The 24,293-nt window shown below is 46.5% G+C and overlaps 1 protein-coding gene across 2 annotated transcripts in view; it reads left to right on the forward strand.

The window, feature by feature from the left end:
- The first annotated feature begins 1,434 nt into the window (after nucleotides 1-1,434).
- Nucleotides 1,435-24,293, forward strand: part of fkbp16 (FKBP prolyl isomerase 16) — a 161,831-nt gene continuing 138,972 nt past the window's right edge. The window contains exons 1-2 of one of the 2 annotated variants that reach the window (XM_043677564.1): nucleotides 1,435-2,300; nucleotides 9,163-9,332. In XM_043677564.1, coding sequence (XP_043533499.1) covers nucleotides 1,829-2,300; nucleotides 9,163-9,332 — 642 coding nt within the window. In that variant the 5' untranslated portion in view covers nucleotides 1,435-1,828. The remainder of the gene's footprint in view (nucleotides 2,301-9,162; nucleotides 9,333-24,293) is intronic. The other variant, XM_043677563.1, reaches the window with a different exon arrangement.

A 24,293-nucleotide genomic window follows, 5' to 3' on the forward strand; every position in this document is an offset into this window, starting at 1 on the left:
ATTAAATGATTAGAGTAAAAGTATTGAGTGTAAATATCCCACATGCACTGCAGCGACTCAGGAAGGCTACCACCTTCTCAAGGGCAAGAAAGGGTCAGCAATAAATCATAGAATCCTTACAGTGTGGAAACAGGCCCTTTGGCCCAACAAGTTCACACCAACCCTCTGAAGAGCAACCCACCCACACTCATTCCCCCACCCTGTATTTACTCCTGACTATGGCCAATTAACCTAACCTGCACATCTTTAGACTATGGGAGGAAACCCACGCAGACACGGAGAGACTGCAAACTCCACATAGACAGTCACCTGAGGGTGGAATTGAACCCAGGTTCTGGTGCTGTGAGGCAGCAGTGCTAACTGCTGAGCCACTGTGCCACCTTTGGTGTCAGTTTCAGTCTGACGATACTCCTGTCAAGCCGGAGCTGTCTCCCTACTTTAAAGGTGCTTCATAAATGCAAGTTGTTGTGGCTCTCAAAGCACTATCAGTTCGTTCCATGCATATTTCAAATTATTTCAAAATAAGTCTTTAATGTAAAGCTCAGTTACCATCTTCCTATTATCCTATGCCAATGCATGAGCTAGGAAAGGGTACAACAACTGGGGTAGAGATTAATTGTGTATTTTCAGATGTGAATGGGGGCACTTGCCTGTGATACCTCCAGTGGCTAATCTGCGCATATGTTTGGGCCTATGCTCAACCTCTCAAGATCGCTTTTAGGCATTTCAAGAGGTCACCTAAGAAAAGGCATTAGGACCCCCTCCACCTTGCACATATTAATAAGGGGCCTCTTTTAGAAATTGCTTTCTGACAAGCAGAGCCAGAGCTTGGACGTCTTCCTCTCAGAATCCTTTGGCATGTTTACGACAGCAAACCTGTGGAATCGCAATAGCACAAAACATTTCTCAAGACCTGAAGACCAATTTCAGGCTGTTTTTTAGCCACCCAATTGGGAATTCAGGTGTTGACGCCACCGATTATGAACCTAATTTGTGTTGCAGACGTTTCGTCCCCTGTCTAGGTGACATCCTCAGTGCTTGGGAGCCTCCTGTGAAGCGCTTCTGTGATGTTTCCTCCGGCATTTATAGTGGCCTGTCCCTGCCGCTTCCGGTTGTCAGTTCCAGCTGTCCGCTGCAGTGGCCGGTATATTGGTTCCAGGTCGATATGCTTATTGATTGAATCAGTGGATGAGTGCAAACTTTGAAAATTATGAACCTAAGGCATACATTCTAAATAATCCATTCCTGAGGCTGTCAAACGCTCAACATTGTTGGTAATTAAGCAGATGTAAATATAGAACAATATTGTAGAACACATGCTTCTGTAAAAAGAATGGACTGGAAAACATTGTTGAGTTTCAGAGCATCAGAATCTGAAGCAATTCTGGGAAAGATCTTTGAGTCTTTTTTAAAAAAATATATTTTCCAATTATTTTTAGCTGAAGTTGTTCTTTTAAAATCCAAGGAATGATGGGAGTGCTCGATAATTAATTGGTTTTGACTGACACTTTACAGGATTTTGTCATTTTAATCTACAGAGATTATCTCCACAGATTCCTTCCTGACATTGTTTGATGCATTTGTAAAATCACCTTAGCTGTTCATTTTGTCCTGCTTTTGCTGTAGAAATGCTGGGCAGTCCATTGAACTAGTTAAGTGAAAGCTGCAATATCTCACATATTGTACAGACTTAGTTGATAAACAGGAGACCGATGGATTGACAACCTCTGAGGGATTCTTCAGTTGAGCAGAGTCCTCCAAAAAGACTCAACAAACCCCCGGGAACTGTTTGCCAAAAACTGAAGAGGAATCAGTTAATCGTGCTGAAATGTTTTTGCAGTGTGCACATCCATCAGCCTGTCCAGATGGCGAGACCTTGGCAGAAGTGGATGGGGATAAAAAACAGGCAGATAACTGGGCAGATATCGAAGGAGCTCAGCGCTGTACACGACCCAAGACCTGTCCAGATGGCGAGGCCTTGGTCGATGAGATGGGTAACCATCATCAAATGCTCAGGGCACAAACGGTCAGAGGACCAGGGAACACCGACGCAGCAGCTTTCAAACCCAATAACGAGTCCATCATGGGATCTGTCAGTCCACAGGAGGTAGGACAAACAAACCTGGACAAAGTTCCTGGCCTCAGTAAGGTTGTCAGATTTCAGCTGCCTCCGGAGACAATTCGGGCGTCTGATGTTGATGATTTACAGGCTCCATTTTTTGAAATCGATGGCCTTGGAGAATGCTGTGTCAGTACTTTCACGAACACTTATCACTCTGAGAATTGGATTGGCATCACAGGCAAGTGTTGACCCTTTGACCTGTTGAGTAGTTACCATAACTTTGATCTAGAATTTTTAAAGAAAGTCATTATATCAGCAATAATCTGCGCATACATATAAATACGTCCAGATCCACTTACAAAAAGCAAATCATTCAGTTATTCTGACTGCGAAAAGATAATATCTAAGCAGTTCACAATACTGAAATCTAAACAGTTTATTCTATTACCCTCCCCCCCACTTTAAAACCTTTTTGAACAATTTTAAGACCGGTACTTTGCAAAACTATACGTTTGATTCAAAGGATTTATTTAATGAAGAAACATTGAATTTTACAATCGGTTTGTTTCTGGGAATTATTTAAAGATCAATCAATAGCTGTAACATCAAATCCCGTTTAATAAAAATAACACTTTTTTAATGGCATCTCTAAGCTTTTGTTTTATATTTAGTGGAATGTTAACACAATGCTGACAGAGTGGGGGCTGCAGAAATGCCCTTTCAAACTGTGTACTTGGAGCAGGAATGCAATTATTACCTGCAGGCAGCATTAACATTGAGCTTGGACTGGATTCTTCCACATTTTCGATGATTGATGGTGACAAAAAGCTGTGTCAGGAAAGGAACAGGTTAATCGACTCATCCGTCCCTCGATATTCGTTCTGCTTTACCTTATCACTAATGCTTTCTGTTCACTGGCATGGACACATTTCTATTCTCTCAGTCATTCTGGAGCTCAGTGAAGCTGCACCCACTTTGTGCAGTGTCTTTGCCGAATTATTTCACCGAATTGTTTTCAGAAAGCAGTGTAAGCTTCTTTTTGAGGTTATCAAATCCTTCTATCTTCTCCTCAGACCACAGCAACGCTGGGACTGGGGCCTCCACAACTTTCTCAATTCCTCCAACCAAACATTTTCTTGGCGTGAAAGACAGGAGATTGTCAAGGGTCATTAACCCAGTGGAATGGCAAACTAAAAGCATTAGGTGGAAAGTCAATTTATACTGACTGTAATAGAGGGTAAAATTGCTCAGAGTTTGATATTTAAAACATTCTCCAGGTGGGTTTCAAACAGCCTAATGAGCACTGGTCTGATTGGATGAGATGCCCCAAAGGTGGGAGGGAGGCAAGACCTGGGGTAGATCACACTGTGCAGGGCCCTCCAACCCCTCACATCCCCCAAACCAGTGAGCAAAGATCTCTGAATCTGCAGGTATACACACAAACACACACACACATATATACAACACCTCATCATGTCAAAGCATCCTTCAAGGCAGACTTTGGGATACATTAAAATGCAGAGTGGCTGAGCAGAGGCTGACAGCCAAGTTCAGTGCCCATGAGGGTCACACACCCACACACACATACACACAAATGCAGTGCACACACACACATACACACACACATATGCATACACATATATACATACATATATACATGCACATATACAATACACACACAACCACACATACACACAAAACACCCATACATATGCACACGCACAGACACACACGTATACACTCATACATGCACACACACATACGCACACATATACAACAGACCACAAACACATATACACACACACAACACACACAAACACACATAGACACACACACATATGCAACAGACACACACAAACACGTACACAAACAACACACACACACATACGGAGTTTAATTTAGCTAAATGTGAGCTGCAGCATTTTCGGAAAGCAAATCTTAGCAGGACCTATACACTTAATGGTAAGGTCCTAGGGAGTGTTGCTAAACAAAGAGACCTTGGAGTGCAGGTTCATAGCTCCTTGAAAGTAGAGTTGCAGGTAGATAGGAAGTGAAGAAGGTGTTTGGTATGCTTTCCTTTATTGGTCAGAGTATTGAGTACAGGAGTTGGGAGATCATGTTGCGGCTGTACAGGGCATTGGTTAGGCCACTGTTGGAATATTGCATGCAATTCTGGTCTCCTTACTATCAGAAAGATGTTGTGAAACTTGAAAGGGTTCAGAAAAGATTTACAAGGATGTTGCCAGGGTTGGAGGATTTGAGCTATAGGGAGAGGCTGAACAGGCTGGGGCTGTTTTCCCTGGAGCGTCAGAGGCTGAGGGGTGACCTTATAGAGGTTTACAAAATCATGAGGGGCATGGATAGGGTAAATAGGCAAAGTCTTTTCCCTGGGATGGGGGAAGTCCCTGGGATCCCTGGGCCTCTCAACTGGCTGCTGGTTCAGGTGAGCAGGCTGCCCCTCACCACCCTATCCACAGTGGGTGGGGAGTGCTCATGAGCACAGATCTCCCCTCCATCTGCTGCAGTTGGTATCTGTTCTGTTCCGTGATCTATTCCTGCGTGTGATCCCAATGGGGATGCTGGTTTGTAAACTTGCTTCAGTGTTTTAATTCCAGTTTGGGAGCCACCTGACATTAGCCTGGGAGTCATTTTATTAACAAGTCAGTGTGGTTCACGTCTCCAGGCCAGCCGGCTGGTTCCATGAGGCCTACTATAGTCTCAATAGCCTCCCTCCATTACAGGGGGAGCTCCTCCGCCGCTCCCCCTGTATCCTCCTCTCCTTCTTCGTCTCTGTCATCCTCTGAGGAAGAGCCATCTATCCTTCGCTGCCCCTCATCTAGCTTCAGGCCTCCTGGAGCAGACACCTGCAGCAGACGGTCACAGTGTGGGCCCCTCTAGCTGGCCTAAGCTGGATGCCATCACTTTCCCCCTATTCCTCCCCTGTCTGGATACTGGTCGGCGTAATAGGAGCCACCTCTTCAGGAGATAACCCTTTTCCCCAAGCAGCCACCCGCAGGGTCTGGATCTCTGTCCCTAGAATTCCCGGCTTCCCGGGATTGAGGACCATCCTGCAAGATAAGCTTTCTGTGGACAAAGACCATCTGGACAATGGGTGGAAGCTTTTTCTGTTCAGCAGTGGTGCTGAGTGCTCTGGCAGTGCCTTGATGGCTCTGCACAGTCAGTGACCCCCTTGTAACTTGGTGCAATCCATCGATGGTGGGAAAGGTCAATGTATCTGCACTGTCTCTGTGCCAAGTTAGATTCATCCTTGAACTCCCTGGAATAAGATATCCACAAGCAGCTGAGTGTGCTATTCCTCAACCCCACTCCTAGGCCCCTTGAACTCAAAGACCTCACAATGACACAGGGAACAGCAGCCTGTGGATATGCACAGACAAGCCATGGATGTCTCACTATGGTGAACAGTGATGGGCTACTGACGTTGAAATGCCACCCAGATCTACGGCTATCCCCTGGAACAACCCAGACACTTCAAATGTCAGGGCGTTGATAACCTTGATGGATGCAAATAGGGAACTGTCAAGGGGGTCACGAGCAACAGAGCACTTTGCAAGACTCTCAGCCTGTTGGCCTAGAGGTGCACTTTCCCCCTGGTAGAGACACTCTGCGGGGAGCTGACTCCTGGGCAGTGTGCCCTACATTGCTCATGGCGCCATCTTCTCTTGGCACTCCTCAGTGAGTTCCTGTGGTCTCCTCCCGATCAGAGGGATGCACACTGCTTGGGATTCTCCTCATTGCTCTGCTTGGATCGGTGTCGCCCATTCCAATCTCCCATCCCTGAGTTGCCAGCTGTTTGTGTGGCAGGGCACCTTTTGCCAACCTTTGCCACCCAGCTGAAACCAACAGCCTGACACCCAGCCCAGAACTCATGTACCCCTCCCCTCCCCACACAGGTATCGATGAGAAATGCGATGTCCTCAGCACCAGCAGTGTGAACGCTACCTGCTGAGCTGTTTATCGTGATTATCCATCTTTGCTTTGAGTTGCCCTGTGCCCCTGTTAAGCCTGAAGGCTCTCCTCTGTGTGCCTACCTGAGGTACCCTGACTGCACCAGACTCTAGAGTTCCCATGCCTGAAGGTTGAAAAGCCCGAGCTGGCCCAGTGAGGACTCTTCTGTAGACCTATTAGGTACCTCCATTGTCCATTAAGAAGTCATGAAGACACATCCTCACCTTCCCATTGGAATTGGCTTTGCATTCCTCTCCAATAATGTGATTATCAATTTCACACCTATCCATGTCCACCTGTCCAAATTCTCTGACCGCTGTGTAAGATTCTCTGTCTGCTGACCAGGACCAATATCCTCGTGATGTGCTCAAATCCCTGGACTGTGGTTTGAACTCCTGATCTTTGCATTTTGAGATGACAGGAATTTCGCTGTGCCAAGGCTGACATCTTTTTTACTACTTGCCTATTCATTCCATTGTCCAAAAATCCCCCAAAAGGAAGAAGTCTCTCCTATGAATTGTCAAGACAAATGCTTTTGCATTGTTGAATCTATTGGCAGAGGACCAGGAAAGCACACTCACTGGCAATGTTAATGCATCCCGTATGCCGTGTTCCAAGCCCTCGGGTAGCACCATCCTTGCTGCGGAGGCTCCCATCTGTTCTCCTGACTGTTTACCCCTGAATAACACCAACACAATCGAACTGAAATTGTCCTCTCGTCCAACAATTAAGCAAATCAATAGGCAGAGAAAGAGCCCTAAGAACAGGAAAGTGGTGGCAGGTATATCAACATCTCTGCATTTGCTGCACTTCTGGTCAACTGACACAGCCACCTTGGGAAGACAGAATATCAAATACAATGCATCAGTCTAACCCAGTGCCAAAGTGTGATTCCTGTAAAACTTAATATTTCCTCTTTGTATTTGTGATTTATATAGAACAGATATGTCAGCACAGTTCCTTCTGAGGGACTCCTGGTTGTTGGGAGGATTATGTTTGTTGGATTTCTTTAGGGTGAGATTGAGAACCTTTGAGCCAACCAAGGACCGTGATGTAATCCAGTCAAGCAAAACTTTCCTTCAGCTAAATATTGTAAACGATGAAGCCATGGTGGTTAACACAATTGCCTCACAGTGCCAGGGACCTGGGTGGCTTGGGTGACCATCTGTGTGGGCATGCTCTGGTTTCCACCCACAGTCCAAAGGTGTGCAGGTTAGATGGATTGGCCATGCTAAATTGGCCACGGTGTCCAGGGATGTGTGGCCAAGGTGGATTAGACATGGGAAATGCAGGGATAGGGTTGATATGGGCTGAATGGCCTGCATCCATATTGTGGGGATTGTATGATTGTTTTTACCCATCTTAGCCACCAACTCAATCCCTTTTTTGGACCACTGTCTGAGATGCTTTCAGACAACCAACAAATGTAGTGTCCTATTTAATCCTGAGATGTGTTTCCATATGTAACCCATCAGCTTGAATAACATTACCCTTCGCTTTGCTGCCTCAGTTTATCTGTTACTGAAACCCTCTATCACGCTTTTGCCACCTCAAGACCGCAATGATCTTCTGGCTAGCCTCCAGTCTTGAACTATCTGTAGACTTGAGTTTAGCCAATGTTGTGATGCCTGTATGCTAATTTGCACCAAATTCCATTTGCCAACGCTGTTCACATTTGCCTCCTTGAGTTCCTGATTCAGCCTAGCTTCCACTTTTAAATCTTGTTTGAGTTTTCAGTTTCTTCCATGGCCTCACCCCTCACCATCCTGGTAACTTCTTCCAGCTTTACATCTCTCCAGGATCTTTGTACCCATCCTGCGCTCTTACACATTCCCAATTTTAATTGTTCCTGTACTGGGAGCCATATCTTCAGCTGCCTGGCTCCTAAGCATCTTCCCCAAAACTCTCAACCTTGATTTCCCCTCGTTTAAGATGCTTCTGATAACTTACTTCTATGACCAGGTGCTTGCTTATCCATTCTAATGTCTATTTACCTGATGCAGTGTCAAACTTTGTTAGTTAATGTTCCAAGGAATACCTTGAGATGTCACACTGCATTAAAGTTGCTACGTACAAGTTGTTGCTGTTGCTTCTGGGTAGATGTCTTTGCCAACTGATAGCCTGAATGCTGGATTACTTGAGTCCCCCACTTAATTATAGCAGTAATTATAATTCAAAAGTACCTCATTATTTTGGGACATCTTGAGTTCATGAAAGGTGCTATGTAAATGCAAGTCTTTCAAGACTTTCCAAAGAACAATCACTGCAGGCACTCCTCTAGTGCCAGGCATTCCTGCAACCAGTTCAACGACCTGACAAAGAGCAGATCTCTGGGCAGGTGTAAGACCTTTGAACTCTGGCCTCAAGGTTGTCTCAGTATGATTTTGCAATAAGTTGAAGCTGTCTGGCATATTTAAGAATTGTGTTTCTAGTAACCATTTGAGCATTTCTGAAGAGAGACAGTGTGTGCATATTGGGATACCTCAGATTTATTGCATTGTCTTCTGTTACTTAGATTTTAATAGATATCCAACAGTGAGTAGCATGACCCTGGTCGTCAAAGATATGTGATCATTCAGCTAACTTTTCACAGAGAGCAGAATCCCACAAGATTAGCTGTAAACTTCGATTAAGGCACCTCACATTTTTTGGAGAGTATTTTCGTTGTGGATTAATAAGAAAGAAAACAGATCCGGCATTTATAGCCTATCATTACCCAAGGATGTCCCAAAGCCAGGAAGGAGCAGAAAAAATGTATTTAATGTTGGGAATGGCAACGGTCAAAATGAACACAGCAAACTTCCACCGACAGCAAAAGACCGGGTAATCTATTTTAGAACGTTGGCATTTTACAAGTCCATAATAAGTTCCCTGGAGAGTTTAGAAATGCACTTTTTCAAGGTTCTCGAAGTCAGGAGAAAGCAGCCTCTCACAGAATGAAGAATTGGTCCTTGGGACTGTACTCACTTAGTGCACAACTCAACTGTTGCTAAAGTCAATGTGAGGGGCAGTCAGCAGTATAACTAGCAGCAGTGCACAAATCAGAGTGTTGCTCTCTACAGTGCGAGCTGCCCTTGTATTGAGTGGATTAACCGCATTACAATAACCTTCAAAACACATTCAATTTACAGATGACTGGCTGCTTCAGAAACAAATCCTGAAAGAAGGACAGGGACAAGCTACCAGACCTGATGTAGGTCAAGAGGTCACATTAAAGCTGCTTGGAGTCCTGGAAGATGGGACCATAATAGACAGGGACCCAAAGCTTACCTTTATCATTGGCGATGGTGATGTCATACAGGTTGGTCCCATTTTCATTCATTTTTATCTTTGGTTTCACTGTCTTGATTGATTGCTCCTGGCCATGACTATGTTTTTCCACCCTTTAGAATGTTTCAATGCAACCATGTTCTTCTTGTGTTCTCTGTCTCTGCCGCAGGTAGGGCAAAGAAACTGGCCCAAAATTCACTCCAACGAGTATAAGAATCAGACCCCATGCTATTGGCACCCAACCTGAGGGTAGCACAGTTGCTCAGTGGTTAGCACTAGGGTCCCAGGTTCAATTCCAGCCTTGGGTGACAGTTTGTGCATTCTCCCTGTGTCTGTGTGGGTTTCCTCCGGGTACTCCAGTTTCCTCCCACAGGCCAAAGATGTGTTTGGGGTAACGTGGGGTTACAGCAATAGAGTGAGTCTAGATGGGATGCTTTTTGGAGGCTCAGTGCAGACTCAGTGGGCCAAATGGCCTCTATCTGCACTATCCATGACAGCAACTAACCCAACCAACCCTGTGACCTACCAGTTGCTGAGAAACATAGACATTTATGTGCATGTTATAGTAAATAGACACAGATAGTGAGGATAGACTCTCCAATTGCTAGCTTTTACATGGCTGACTCCCGCTTTGACTGTCTGCCATTGGCGTTTGTTTGAAGGAATCAGAAGTTAGTACTCAATTTAGTTTAGATTAGATTCCCTACGGTATGGAAACAGGCCCTTCGGCCCAACAAGTCCACACCGACCCTCCGACGAGTAACCTCACGCCATGGGCAATTTAGCATGGCCAATTCACCTGACCTGCACATCTTTGGACTGTGGAAGGAAACCGGAGCACCCGGAGGAAACCCACGCAGACACGGGGAGAATGTGCAAACTGCACACAGACGGTCGACAGAGGCAGGAATTGAACCCAGGTCCCTGGCACTGTGAGGCGGCAGTGCTAACCATTGAGCCACCATGCCGCCCCAATTTGTTTGACAACAAATGCCCATTCCTTTGTCATTGTGTCCTTGGGTGGGATTTGAACCCGGAGCTCCTGGCTTAGACACAGAGCACCACTGAGTGTGCTGCAAGACCTCCACAACCACATTACATCTGATTAAAAGAAATGTGTAAAATTAAGAGACTTTCTGACATAAAAACAGGAAACACTACACAGATGCAGTCCATTATTCAGATCTTGAAAGAAAATAGGCTTTATAGGTTTGGCAGCGATCTTCATGAAGGGTCTCAGTCTAGCCCTCTGTGTATTTCCAGCATTCTATACTTTTTAAGGATTGATTCTGCTTGTTATTCATTCAGGAAATTTGTGTTGGCTTAATGGGAAGGGAAATTAATGAAGAGAATCCTATTAATAAAGTCTGGGGTCCATTTGTCTAATACTGTCAGCTATTCTTACCCATTAGGAATTTCCCAAAAAACCAGCATCTGGAAAAAGCTGTTACCTCGTGGGAGATTGCTATTGTTGAACAAAAGGTCACTTTGTAGAATTAGATGAAAAAGGTTTGCAATCTTTAGTTGCAATTAATTCAAATCGAAAGTAAAAACAATTAATATCACACCGTTTATATCCTAAGGTTATCCTGAAGTGTTTTATAGCCACTGACAATTATAGAATTTTTATTTATTCTTTCATGGGAAATGGGAATCACTGGCTGGGCCAGCATTTATTACCCGTACTTAATCGCCCTTGAGAAGGTGGTGGTGAGCTGCCTTCTTGAACCGCTGCAGTCCATTTGGTGTAGGTGCTGTTGGGAAGATGGTGCCAGGACTTTTGCCCAGTGACATTAAAGGAACTGCAATATATTTCCAAGCCAGGATGGTCAGTGGTGTGGGCAAGACCTTGCAGGTGGTGTTCCCATTTATCTGCAGTCCTTGTCATTCTAGATTGTAGTGCCCATAAATTTGGAAGGTGTTATCTAAGGAACCTTGGTGAATTTCTGCAGTGCATCTTGTAGATAGTACACATTGCTACTGCTAAATATTGCTGAAGCAGAGAGTGAATGTTTGGGGATCTGGTGGCAATCGATCAAGCTGATTTATCCTGGATGGTGTTAAGCTTCTTGAATAGAGTCATAGAGATGTGCATCATGAAAACAGACCCTTTGGTCCAACCCGTCCATGTTCGATGTTAATCTAGTCCCATTTGCTAGCTTTTGGCCCATATCCCTCCAAGCCTTTCATATTCATGTACCCACCCAGATGCTTTTAAATGTCATAATTGTACCAGCCTTCATCACTTCCTCTGGCAGCTAATTCCACACATGCACAACCCTGTGTGTGAAAAAGATGCCCCTTAGATCTCTTTTAAATCCAACCCTCTTATCTTAAACCAATGTCCTCTATTTTGGGCTCCCCTATTGTGGAAAAAAGAGCGTGACTATTCACCCTATCCATGTCCCTCATGATTTTATAAACCTCTATAAGGTCATCCCTCAGCCTCCGACGCTCCAGGGGAAACAGCCCTCAGCCTATTCTGCCTCTCCCTATAGTTGACAACCTCCAATCCTGGCAACAAGCTTGTAAATCTTTTACGAACCCTTTCAAGTTTCACAACATCTTTCCCACAGAGGCCAAACTAGAACAAAATGCGGTATTCCAATAGTGGCCTAATCAAAGTCCTGTAACTGGAACATGACCTCCCAATGCCTATACTCAATGCACTGACCAATAAAGGCGAGTATTCCAAGCACCTTCTTCACTATCCTATCTACCTGCGACTCTACTTTCAAGGAGCTATGAACCTGCACTCCACAGTCTCTTTGTTCTGCAGCACTCCCCAGGACCTTACCATTAAGTGTGTGAATTCTGCCCTGATTTGCCTTTCCAAAATGCAGCACCTCACATTTATCTAAACTAAACTCCATCTGCCCATTGGCCCATCTGATCAAGTTCCCGTTGTATTCTGAGGTAACCTTCTTTGCTGTCCACTGCACCTCCAATTTTGGTGTCATCTGCGAGCTTCCTAACCATACCTCCAATACACACATCCAAATCATTCATATAAATGACAAAAAGCAGTTGCTTAAGCTGGTCTCTTCCATTAAGTGGGGAGAATTGCATCACACTCTTGCCTTGTAGATGATGGACAGGCTTTGGGAAATCAGATAGTGAGTCATTCATTGTAAGATTCCTAGCCTTTGACCTGTCCTTGCAGCCACAACATTTATTTGGGTAGCCTTGTTCAGCTTCTCGCCAATGCTACCTCCCCCCCCCACCCCTCCCCGAGGATGATGGTTGAATGTCAAGGAATGATGGTTAGATTCTCTCTTGTTGAAGATAGTCATCAATTTATAGATGTACAATGACAACCCAAAGGTAACTCAAAAGAATTTAATCTACACTTAGGCATTAATCAGTAGTAAGAAGCAGAAGAGAGACAAAGAAGATTATATATCCTCAATATTTCAAGGCAAGGATAGAATAACTCCTGAGTAATTGTGTCAGTAATCACTAATGAGGGGTTTGCTGCAAAAAATTGAGTCCAAGCTAAAATGGCATGGGTAATGAATGATGTGAAATTTAACAGACAGGATATTCTGGGAAACTTGGTGCTGCTTATAGTGAGTACGTCTCCTGATATAGATGGCTTGCAACCTAGGTTTCCAAGGGAGGTCGGGTGGAGAAAACAGAATGACTTGCTACCATCCTACAATTTTCCTTAAATCCCCCAGAGACAGTGTCAGGGGATGAGAAAGTGGCAAAGGTCATAACCTTCTTCAAGAAAAGGTGTAAGAACATTCTTACTGACCACAGATCACTCAATTTAGCATTCAGATAGATTAAGACTTGGGAAAAGATTAACAAGTGAAGACGTTAACAAACAGTTGTCGAGCTTTAAGTTCCTTAAGGATAGAGAGTATGGATTTCTGAAAGATTGTGTTTGACTAACCTAGCTGAATCTTTTGAGGATGTAACAAGGAGGTTTGCTGAAGAAAATGTTGCAAGAATGGTTTTAAGAAAGCATTTGACAAAGTATCACGTAAAAGGCTGGTTCACAAAATTGAGTCTCATGGAAAGGAGGGTCAGTGGCAGATTGGATAAAAATTTGCTTCAGAAGAGAAAATAGTGAGCCATGTTAAATGGCTGTTTTTCAGTCTGTGAGACCATTGACAGCGTTGTTCCTCAAGAATCAATGCTTGGATCACTCCTTTTCTGATATATTTATAACTTACAGCGACATTGGAATTTAGACCATTAGACCATAAGACCGTAAGACATAGGTACAGAAATTAGGCCACTCAGCCCATCGAACCTGCTCTGTCATTTGATCATGGCCGATAAGTTTCTCAACCCCATTCTTCCGCTTTCTCCCCCTAACCCTGGATCCCCTTGCTACTCAAAAACCTATCTATCTCCATCTTAAATATACTCAATGACCTGGCCTCCACAGCCCTCTGTAGCAATGAATTCCATCGATTCACCACTCTCTGGCTGAAGAAGTTTCTCTTTATCTCTGTTCTAAAAAGGTCTTCCCTTTACTCTAAGGCTGTGCCCTCGGGTCCAAGTCTCTCCTACCAATGGAAACATCTTCCCAACATCCACTCTGTCCAGGCCATTCAGCATTCTGTATATTTCAATTAGATCCCCTCTCATCCTTCTGAACTCAATTGAGTATAAACCCAAGTCCTCAAATATTCCTCATATTTTAAGCTTTTCATTCCTGGACTGAGGCCTGGTGCAGTGCGAGGGGAATGAGGCCTGGTGCAGTGCGAGGGGAATGATGCCTGGAGCAGAGCAAGAGGAATCCTGCCAGGAAGCAGTATGAGGGGAATGAGGAGCAGTACGAGGGGAATGAAGCCTGGAGCAACATAAGAGGAATGAGGCCTGGAGCAGTGTGAGGGGAATGAGACCTGGAGCAGTGCGAGGGGAATGAGGCCTGGAGCAGTGCGAGGGGAATGAGACCTGGATGTAACAAGGAGGTTTGCTGAAGAAAATGTTGCAAGAATGGTTTTAAGAAAGCATTTGACAAAGTATCACGTAAAAGGCTGGTTCACAAAATTGAGTCTCATGGAAAGGAGGGTCAGTGCGAGGGGAATGAGGCCTGGAGCAGCATAAGAGGGGAATGAGACCTGGAACAGTGTGAGGGGAATGAGGCCTGGAGCAGCGTGAGGGGAATGAGACCTGGAGCAGTGTGAGGGGAATGAGACCTGGAACAGTGTGAGGGCAATGAGGCCTGGAGCATCATAAGAGGAATGAGGCATGGAACAATGTGAGGGGAATGAGGCCTGGAGTAGCATGAGGGGAATAAGGCCTGGAGCAGTGCGAGGGGAATGAGACCTGGAGCAGGGCAAGGGGAATGAGGCCAGGAGTACGGCAAGGGGAAAGAGGCCTGGAGCAGCACGAGGGAAATGAGGCCTGGAGCAGGGCAAGGGGAATGAGGCCAGGAGCAGCATAAGAGGGGCCTGGAGCAGGGCAAGGGGAATGAGGCCAGGAGCAGCATAAGAGGAATGAGGCCTGGAGCAGCGCGAGGGGAATGAGGCCTGGAGCAGCACGAGGAGAATGAGGCCTGCAGCAGCATAAGAGGAACGAGGCCTGAAGCAGGGCAAGGGGAATGAGGCCTGGAGCAGTGTGAGGGGAATGAGGCCTGGAGTAGCATGAGGGGAATGAGGCCAGGAGCAGCATAAGAGGAATGAGGCCTGGAGCAGGGTGAGGGGAATGAGGCCTGGAGCAGCATAAGAGGAATGAGGCCTGGAGCAGCGTGAGGGGAATGAGGCCTGGAGCAGCATGAGAACTGGAGCAGTGCGAGGGAAATGAGGCATGGTGCAGTGTGAGGGGAATGAGGCCTAGAGCAGTGTGAGGGGAATGAGGCCAGGAGCAGCATTAGAGGAATGAGACCTGGAACAGCATGAGGGGAATGAGGTCTGGAGCAGTGCGATGGGAATGAGGCCTGGAGCAGCACGAGGGGAATGAGGCCTGGAGCAGCGTGAGGGGAATGAGGTCTGGAGGAGTGCGATGGGAATGAGGCCTGGAGCAGCACGAGGGGAATGAGGCCTGGAGCAGTGCGATGGAAATGAGGTCTGGAGGAGTGCGATGGGAATGAGGCCTGGAGCAGCACGAGGGGAATGAGGCCTGGAGCAGCGCGAGGGAAATGAGGCCTGGTGCAGTGCAAGGGAATGAGGCCTGGAGCAGTGCAAGGGGAATGAGGCCTGGAGCAGTGCAAGGAGAATGTGGCCTGGAGCAGTGCGAGGGGAATGAGGCCTGGAGCAGCGCGCGGGGAATTAAGTCTGGAGCAGCATGAGGGGAATGAGGCCTGGAGCAGGGTGAGGGGAATGAGGCCTGTAGCAGGGTGAGGGGATTGAGGCCAGGAGTAGCATGAGGGGCAGTGAGTCCTGGTGCAGTATGAAGGGAATGAGGCCAAGAGTAGCATGGAGGGAATGAGGCTTGAAGCACTGTGAGGGGAATGAGGCCTGGGGTAGTGTGAGGGGAATGAGGAGCAGCAGAAGGGGAATGAGGCCTGGAGCAGCATGAGGGGATTGAGGCCTGCAGCAGTGTGACAGAGATGAGGCCTGGAGCAGTGTGAGGGGAATGAGGCCTGAAGCAGCACGAGGAGATTATCGCCTGGGTCAGTGCAAGGGGAATGTGGCCTGGAGCAGTGCGAGGGGAATGTGGCCTGGAGCAGTCCAAGGGGAATGATGCCAGGATAAATGTGAGGTGAATGAGGCATGGAGCAGCATAAGAGGAATGAGGCCTGGAGCAGTGCGAGGGGAATGAGGCCTGGAGCAGCACGAGGAGAATGAGGCCTGGAGCAGGGTGAGGGGAATGAGGCCTGGAGCAGTGCGGGGGAAATGAGGCCTGGAGTAGCATGAGGGGCAGTGTGTTCTGGTGCAGCACGAAGGGAATGAGGCCTGGAGCAACATGAAGGGAATGAAGCCTGAAGCACTGTGAGGGGATGAGGCCTGGGTTGAAACTTTATTGCTGGAACAGCACAGCAGGTCAGGCAGCATCCAGGGAACAGGAGATTCGACATTTCAGGCACAGGCCCTTCCTGAAGAAGGGCCTGTGCCCGAAACGTCGAATCTCCTGTTCCCTGGATGCTGCCTGACCTGCTGTGCTGTTCCAGCAATAAAGTTTCAACTTTGATCTCCAGCATCTGCAGACCTCACTTTCTCCTCGAATGAGGCCTGGAGCAGTGTGAGGGAAATGAGTCTTGGAGCAGTGTGAGGGGAATGAGGCCTGGAGCAACATGAGGGGAATGAGGCCTGGAGCAGCATGAGGGGAATGAGGCCTGGAACAATGCGAGGGAAATGAGGCCTGGAGCAGTGCGAAGCGAGTGTGGCCTGGAGCAGGTTGAATGGAATGAGGCCTGGAGCAGCGTGAGGGGAAATGAGCTACAATGCAATGCAAGGGGAATGATGCCTGGAGCAGCACGAGGAGAATATCGCCTGGGTCAGTGCAAGGGGAATGTGGCCTGGAGCAGTGTGAGGGGAATGTGGCCTGGAGCAGGGCAAGGGGAATGATGCCAGGAGCAGCATAAGACGAATGAGGCCTGGAGCAGCACGAGGGGAATGAGGCCTGGAGCAGCACGAGGAGAATGAGGCCTGGAGCAGGGTGAGGGGAATGAGGCCTGGAGCAGTGTGAGGGGAATGAGGCCTGGAGTATCATGAGGAGCAGTGTGTTCTGGTGCAGCACGAAGGGAATGAGGCCTGGAGCAACATGAAGGGAATGAGGCCTGAAGCACTGTGAGGGGATGAGGCCTGGTTCGTGCAAGGGGAATGAGGCCTGGAGCAGTGTGAGGGAAATGAGTCCTGGAGCAGTGTGAGGGGAATGAGGCTTGGAGCAACATGAGGGGAATGAGGCCTGGAGCAGCATGAGGGGAATGAGGCCTGGAACAATGCGAGGGAAATGAGGCCTGGAGCAGTGTGAAGCGAGTGTGGCCTAGAGCAGGCTAAATGGAATGAGGCCTGGAGCAGCGCGAGGGGAAATGAGCTACAATGCAATGCAAGGGGAATGAGGCCTGGAGCAGCATGAGGAGAATATTGCCTAGGCCAGTGCATGGGGAATGAGGCCTGGAGCAGTGTGAGGGAAATAAGCCCAGGAGCAGGGCAAGAGGAATGAGGCCTCAAGCAGGGAAAGGGGAATGTGGCCTGGAGCAGGGCGAGGGGAATGATGCCTGGAGCAGGGCGAGGGGATTGAGGCCTGGAGTAGGGCGAGGGCAATGTGGCCTGGAGCAGTGTGAGGGAAATGAGTCCTGGAGCAGTGTGAGGGGAATGAGGCCTGGTGCAACATGAGGGGAATGAGGCCTGGAACAATGTGAGGGAAATGAGGCCTGGAGCAGTGCGAAGCGAGTGTGGCCTGGAGCAGGCTGAATGGAATGAGGCCTGGAGCAGCGCGAGGGGAAATGAGCTACAATGCAATGCAAGGGGAATGAGGCCTGGAACAGCATGAGGAGAATATCGCCTAGGCCAGTGCGAGGGGAATGAGGCCTGGAGCAGTGCGAGGGAAATGAGCCCAGGAGCAGTGTGAGGGAAATGAGTCCTGGAGCAGTGTGAGAGTATTGAGGCCTGGAGCAGTGGGATGGGAATGATGCCTGGAGCAGTACGAGAGCAATGAGGCCTGGAGCAGTGTGAGGGGAATGAGGTCTGGAGCAACATGAGGGGAATGAGGCTTGGAGCAGCATGAGGGGAATGAGGCCTGGAACAATGCGAGGGAAATGAGGCCTGGAGCAGAGCGAAGTAAATGTAGCCTGTAGCAGGCTGAATGGAATGAGGCCTGGAGCAGCTTGAGAGGAATGAGGCATGAATTATTGCCAGGGGAATGAGGCCTGGAGCAGTGTGAGGAGAATGAGGCCTGGAGCAGCGCGAGGGAAAATGAGCCACAATGCAATGCAAGGGGAATGTGGCCTGGAGCAGCACGAGGAAAATATCGCCTAAGCCAGTGCGAGGGAAATAAGGCCTGGAGCAGTACGAAGGAAATGTGCCCAGGAGCAGGGCAAGAGGAATGAGGCCAGGAGCAGGGCAAGAGAAATGAGGCCTGGAGCAGGGCAAGTGGAATGTGGCCTCAAGCAGGGCAAGGGGAATGTGGCCTGGAGCAGTGCGAGGGAATGAGGCCTGGAACAGGGTGAGGAGAATGAGGCCTGGAGCTGGGCGAGGGGAATGTGGCCTGGAGCAGCATGAGGGGAATGGGGCCTGGTGCAGTGCGAGGGGAATGAGGCCTGGAGCAGGTCGAGGGGAATGTGGCCTGGAGCAGGGTGAGAGGAATGAGGCCTGGAACAGGGTGAGGGGAATGAGGCCTGGTGCAGTCCGAGGGGAATGAGGCCTGGTGCAGTGAGAGGGAAATGAAGCCTGGAGCAGGGCGAGTGGAATGAGGCCTGGAACAGGGTGAGGGGAATGAGGCCTGGAGCAGGGTGAGGGGAAGTGAGTGCCCGTACCACACAAAGCGAATGACACCTGGAACAGTGCAACTTACCTTGTTGCAGCTGAGTGCCAGCGAGGAGTGGACTGGAGGCTGGAGCAGGACAGTCGTTAGACTTGGGCCTTGTGCTGGTGGTCAGACCACATGCTGAACTGTTGCTATTGGAAATCTCTGCCAGACTGTAATGTCAGTCCTATAACTACCTTATTTCTAACTTAATTTTAAGTAATGCTGCTGTAAGTAATGCTGCTATTTTTCCTCTTAGTCCGCTTTGTATCCAAGATTTGTACATGTACCCAAAATAGAGCCATTAAAGGCAGCCATTGTTAAAACTTTTCACTGTACTCCTGTAGTTCTGTACTGGAGTATACGTGACAATAAAGAAATACTATTTTCCACATTCTATATCATTCCACCACTTGTAGGCAGCAAGTTTCACCCAATTGCTCTTGTTTTGTGAAAAAACATTCTTTCTCACCTTATCATGAAAAGCTTTGTGCCTGTGCTAAATGAAACAACAATACAGAAGCACAGTGAGCCTGGTATTTCTGGATGATGGGGTGAACCATAAAAAGGGAAAAAAAAATCAATGCTGAGTACATGCAAGTGGGTTTAGAGTGAGTGAGTGCTTTGACAGCAAATGGAGAGGTGGAGATACAGCTGAGTCCAGTCCCTGAATACATAGTGTCCTTGCAGTAACATTATAGTGATGGTTGCTGATGCAGCCTGACTTACAGCATTCCAATGCAAAAGCATTTAGTGAATGGATTAGAGACATACCAATAGAGTTCTTAGAGGCTGGCACCAATGTCTGCAATGTATGGTGAGTACACAGTATGCCCTGAGATGTTGTGCTAAATACCCAACATGGAGGTCCTTTGGAGCAAGTAGCGAGCTGAAGTAGTCACTCTGACTTCCATGTCAAAACGTTTTGACGAGTAACTTGTTTGGGAAAATAGGAAGCTGAACATTAATGAGGCAAATTGTGCTGTTAATAAAGCATTTAACAAACTATAATCCCCTTAAATTGCGAACTTGCTGCTGCCTAGCAAGAAACATGGCCACCATTCAGCAAACAGCAAGTTGCTCCTAACATCACCATTGGATTTCCCACATGATTCTGCCACAAATCTCACTATTGCCAATGTGGCTCAGGCCCACAAAAGCTCACAAAATTCCAAATATATGGGTTGGTTAGACAATAAGAGGTTCCATGTTCCAAATGTCTTGCTTCATTGCAGTCTAACAAAATGCTGTTAGACTAATAAGGCTCCTTCCTCAAGCTATAGCAACTTTAATACTTCCACCAAACGCTGAATAATGAAATTTGTCAAACATTTGAATTCTCATTAGTTATATTAATGACTATTTTATATTTGTTGCCCTGGTTTTGCATTCTCCACAAGGGAAATCATTTTCTCTCCAACTTGCCTAGTTTACACCACTGTAATTTTTAACGGCTTGTAATCTCAAGAATGAAGGGACTTATCATTGAGATCCTTGAATCTCAGGCCAATCTTTAGAGTAATATCAATTATCCATTACCAGAGTATTCTTGCTAATTAAACATCAATTGATTAAAAATTTATCAAGGGGCATCAATGGTCTTGGGTTATTATTGCTAGGTTATTAATCCAGAAATTCAGCTAATGTTCTGGGGACCTGGATAAAAATCCCACCAGGGCAGATTATGGAATTTGAATTCAATAAAGAATGGGGAATTAAAGGTCTAATAATAACCATGAAACCAATATCAACTGTTGGGAAAAATCCATCTGGTTCACTGATGACCTTTAGGGCAGGAATCTGTCATCCTTCCTCAGTCTGGCCTACATGTGACTCCAGACCCACAGCAATGGGGTTGACTCTTAACTGCGCTCTTGACAATTAGGAATAGGCAATATACGTCTCATGAGTGCATTAGGAAAAGATATTTAGTTGTGAAATCTTTTGTTAACCGATTCTCAAATCTTTTAATTAATTACAGGTTGTCAACTTGAAAATGCTTTATTTACCCCTACTTTCTGTTTTCTCTCTGTTAACCATTTATCCATTCCTATTAATACATTACTCCCAAACCCATGGACCCTTACCTGCGTAACGTCCCAAGTGAAGACAGTAACATCACTATAACATGGTTTGGAGCATTTACCAGTATGTTTGCTTTATATTGGTATTATCATCTTTCCAGAAGGTCTATGAACCAACGATGAATCAGCCATTGATCTCTATACAGCCTTCTCACATTCTGCATCAGTCAGCTGCATCCAGCTTATTTTATCAGTCATCTATTTTCTCCCTTGCTTCCTTCTCCTCCTTTTTCCATTGATCTAACCTCCAATAACTGTCTGTATCTACCAGCAGCTCCAATGATCTCAGTATTGAATCATTGTCTCTTTCATAATAAACACTGTGGGTGGCACAGTGGCTCACAGTGTCAGGGCCTCAGGTTCGATTCCATCCTCAGGTGGCTACCTGTGTGGAGTTTGCACATTCTCCCCATTTCTGCCAGGTGCTCCAGTTTTCTCCCACAGTCCAACAATATGCTAGGTAGATGGATGCTGCCTGACCTGCTGTGTTTTTCCAGTGCCATACTTTTTGACTTATGCTAAATTACCCCTTTGTGTTCAGGAATGTATAGGTTTGGTGCAGTAGCCTTTGGAAATGCAGGGTTACGGGGATAGGGTAGGGGGATTAGTCTGGGTGGGATGCTCTTCAGAGGGTCAGTATGGACTTGTTGGGCTGAATGGCCTGCTTCCACACTGTGATTCAGCTTTTCTCTAGCCACTTCCAGCACTTCATCACTAAGCTTTCTGTCTGGAAAGGCTATCAGACCATTCTCTTATGTGTCCACATCTCGGATGAATTCAGCATTCCATTAGTCTACTTGTTTGTTGCCCATGTCTCCAGGGTATGTGACAAATGGCAAAATTTATTTTTAGATTCAGGCTCAGTTCCTGTTACAACACATCCATCAGTCCTACGTAGGAAATCTAGATTGCAGAATTCACAAAACATTAGTTGTATACAGTGGACCTAGACATAAATGGATGGAGTTAGTGTCCTCATGAATCAATTAAGGTCACCTTACAGACTAAGTTTCATGGATTGCAGTTTAAAATGTATAGCCATCAAGATAAAGTTTGACTAACTTATCTGAAGTGGTGTTCTGCACCATGGCAGTCAGAGTCCTAGAGATGTACAGCACAGAAAAAGAGACCCTTTGGTCTAACTCATCCATGCTGACCAGATATCCGAAATTAATCTAGTCCCAATTTGCCTGCATTTGTCCCATATCTCTCTAAAGTCTTCCTATTCATATACCCATCTAGATGCCCTTTAAATGCTGTAATTATACCAGCCTCCACCACTTCCTCTGGCAGCTCGTTCCACACACACACACCACCCTCTGTATGAAAAAGTTACCCCTTAGGTCGGGTTTATATCTTTCCCTTCTCACTTAAACCTATGCCCTCTAGCTCTGGATTCCCCTACTCTGGGGAAAAGACCTTGTCTATTTACCCTATCCATGTCCCTTATGGTTTTATAAACTTCAACATAGCCATCCCTCAGTCTTGGATGCTCCTGGGAAAACAGCCCCAGCCTGTTCAACCTCTCCCTATATCTCGAACCCTCCAACCCTGGCAACATCCTTGTAAATCTTTTCTGAACCCTTTCACGTTTCACAACATAGAGTCGTACAGATGTACAGCATGGAAACAGACCCTTCGGTACAACCCGTCCATGCCAAACAGATATCCCAACCCAATCTAGTTCCACCTGCCAGCAGCTTTCCTATAGTAGGGAAATCAGATTTGAATGCTGTATTCCAGAAGTGTCCAATATCAAGTCAATGTTGGTACTTAGGAACCAGGTTCCTCTCAAAGCTTTGAGGCTGGATTGTCAGTTCACAGAGCAGTGTGATGCCAACAGTGTGGGTTCAATTCCCAGGACTGGTTTGAGGTTACCAAGAAGAGCTCTCCTTCTCAAACTCCTCTCTCTCCTGGTTAATTCACCACCAGTTGCCTGTCTCTGATGGGAGAAGTCCCTATAATCTAGTAAAACTATGGTGACACAACAATAGGGACATACAAGATGAAGGGACTATTGACAGCAGTTTTTATGGAAAGGTTATTGGTGCAAAGTACCTTTGTGTTTTGTACCGAATGACCACACACAGAAAGACAAATTGGAAAACATTGCCGAGAAACCTGTGCGGCATGGTGGCACAGTGGTTAGCACTGCTGCCTCACTGCGCCAGAGACCCGGGTTCAATTCCCGCCTCAGGCGACTGACTGTGTGGAGTTTGCACGTTCTCCCCGGGTCTGCGTGGGTTTCCTCCGGGTGCTCCGGTTTTCTCCCACAAGTCACAAAGATGTGCAGGTCAGGTGAATTGGCTGTGCTAAATTGCCCGTAGTGTTAGGTTAGGGGTATGGGTGGGTTGCGCTTCGGTGGGTCGATGTGGACTTGTTGGGCCGAAGGGCCTGTTTCCACACTGTAATGTAATCTAAAATCTTAACCACAGCCAGAGTGTGAGCTTACAAGGGCTTAGAGAAGAGATTGGAACAAGGTCTGTCCATGTTTTAATAAAGCAGAATTTCAGTCTCAGAGAAAAAGACAGCTCCTGCTCACAAACCTTCACTGATGAAAATTTACACGGATTTGTATTCGACATTTTATACAGATATGTAAACATGTTGAACTACTCCTGGAGCTAGATATTAGAGGAGGCGCTTTGATGTTAAATTTCCAACCTATGTTTGATAATGTCACACTGAAAATTGGAGTAATTAAATATGATTTATACAGAAAATATTGGCCTCCTAATGAAAGTGTAATTGATCATTTGTAGTATCCTTTCACTGTGATTTCTGACAAAACACACCCAGGTGTCTTGGGAGAAGGAGAACTGCCAGCTGGCTAACACTTGCCTTGTCTTTGGTTTTACAAGAAAGCAACATACTGCTGCATTCTGAGAAGTGATAGCACATCAAAGTTCTTGGTTGTATTCACAAGAAGCCACCAAACACTCCAGCCTCGCTGACCCCTCAGATCAAGGACTGGCCAGTACTGCCCCACTGCTGTGCTGCTACGAATTCATTTATATGCGTTGGGCACTGCATCAATACATCTTGTAAAGAACCAAGCACTGTGTGAACACTAAACACATTCCTGTTTGCCAAGTTGGCCCTTTCATGTTGCTTTGCCTCGGCTTCGTTTAATAAGCTCTTTGATTTTATATCAGCTAGCTTATAGTATGGCTTCTTTGTTCTTTTGTTGTTCAGACAGTGGGAAGTCATTCAGAGTCCCTGAAATAAAAACCCATGCGCAATGGCAGCTGGCCAAACACATTGTAAGTAATTAAAGAAAAATGTGGGCAAAACAGTCTTTTAAAGAATTAATTTTTCTATGCATTTCATCTCATGAACACTCGATTAGGTTTGGCAATTTACAAAAAAAATGTAAGTGGTTGTTATGCGAATTAGTCTGGACAGCTCCACATTCACAACAGAACTCAAAATTTGGGTCTAGATCAGAGTGGTGCTGGAAAAGCACAGCAGGTCAGGCAGCATCCGAGGAGCAGGGAAATCGACGTTTCAGGCAAAAGCCCTTCATCAGGAATAGAGGCAGG

This window comes from Chiloscyllium plagiosum, chromosome 36 (genome assembly GCF_004010195.1).
Source record: "Chiloscyllium plagiosum isolate BGI_BamShark_2017 chromosome 36, ASM401019v2, whole genome shotgun sequence".
In the NCBI taxonomy this organism is placed as follows: domain Eukaryota; kingdom Metazoa; phylum Chordata; class Chondrichthyes; order Orectolobiformes; family Hemiscylliidae; genus Chiloscyllium; species Chiloscyllium plagiosum.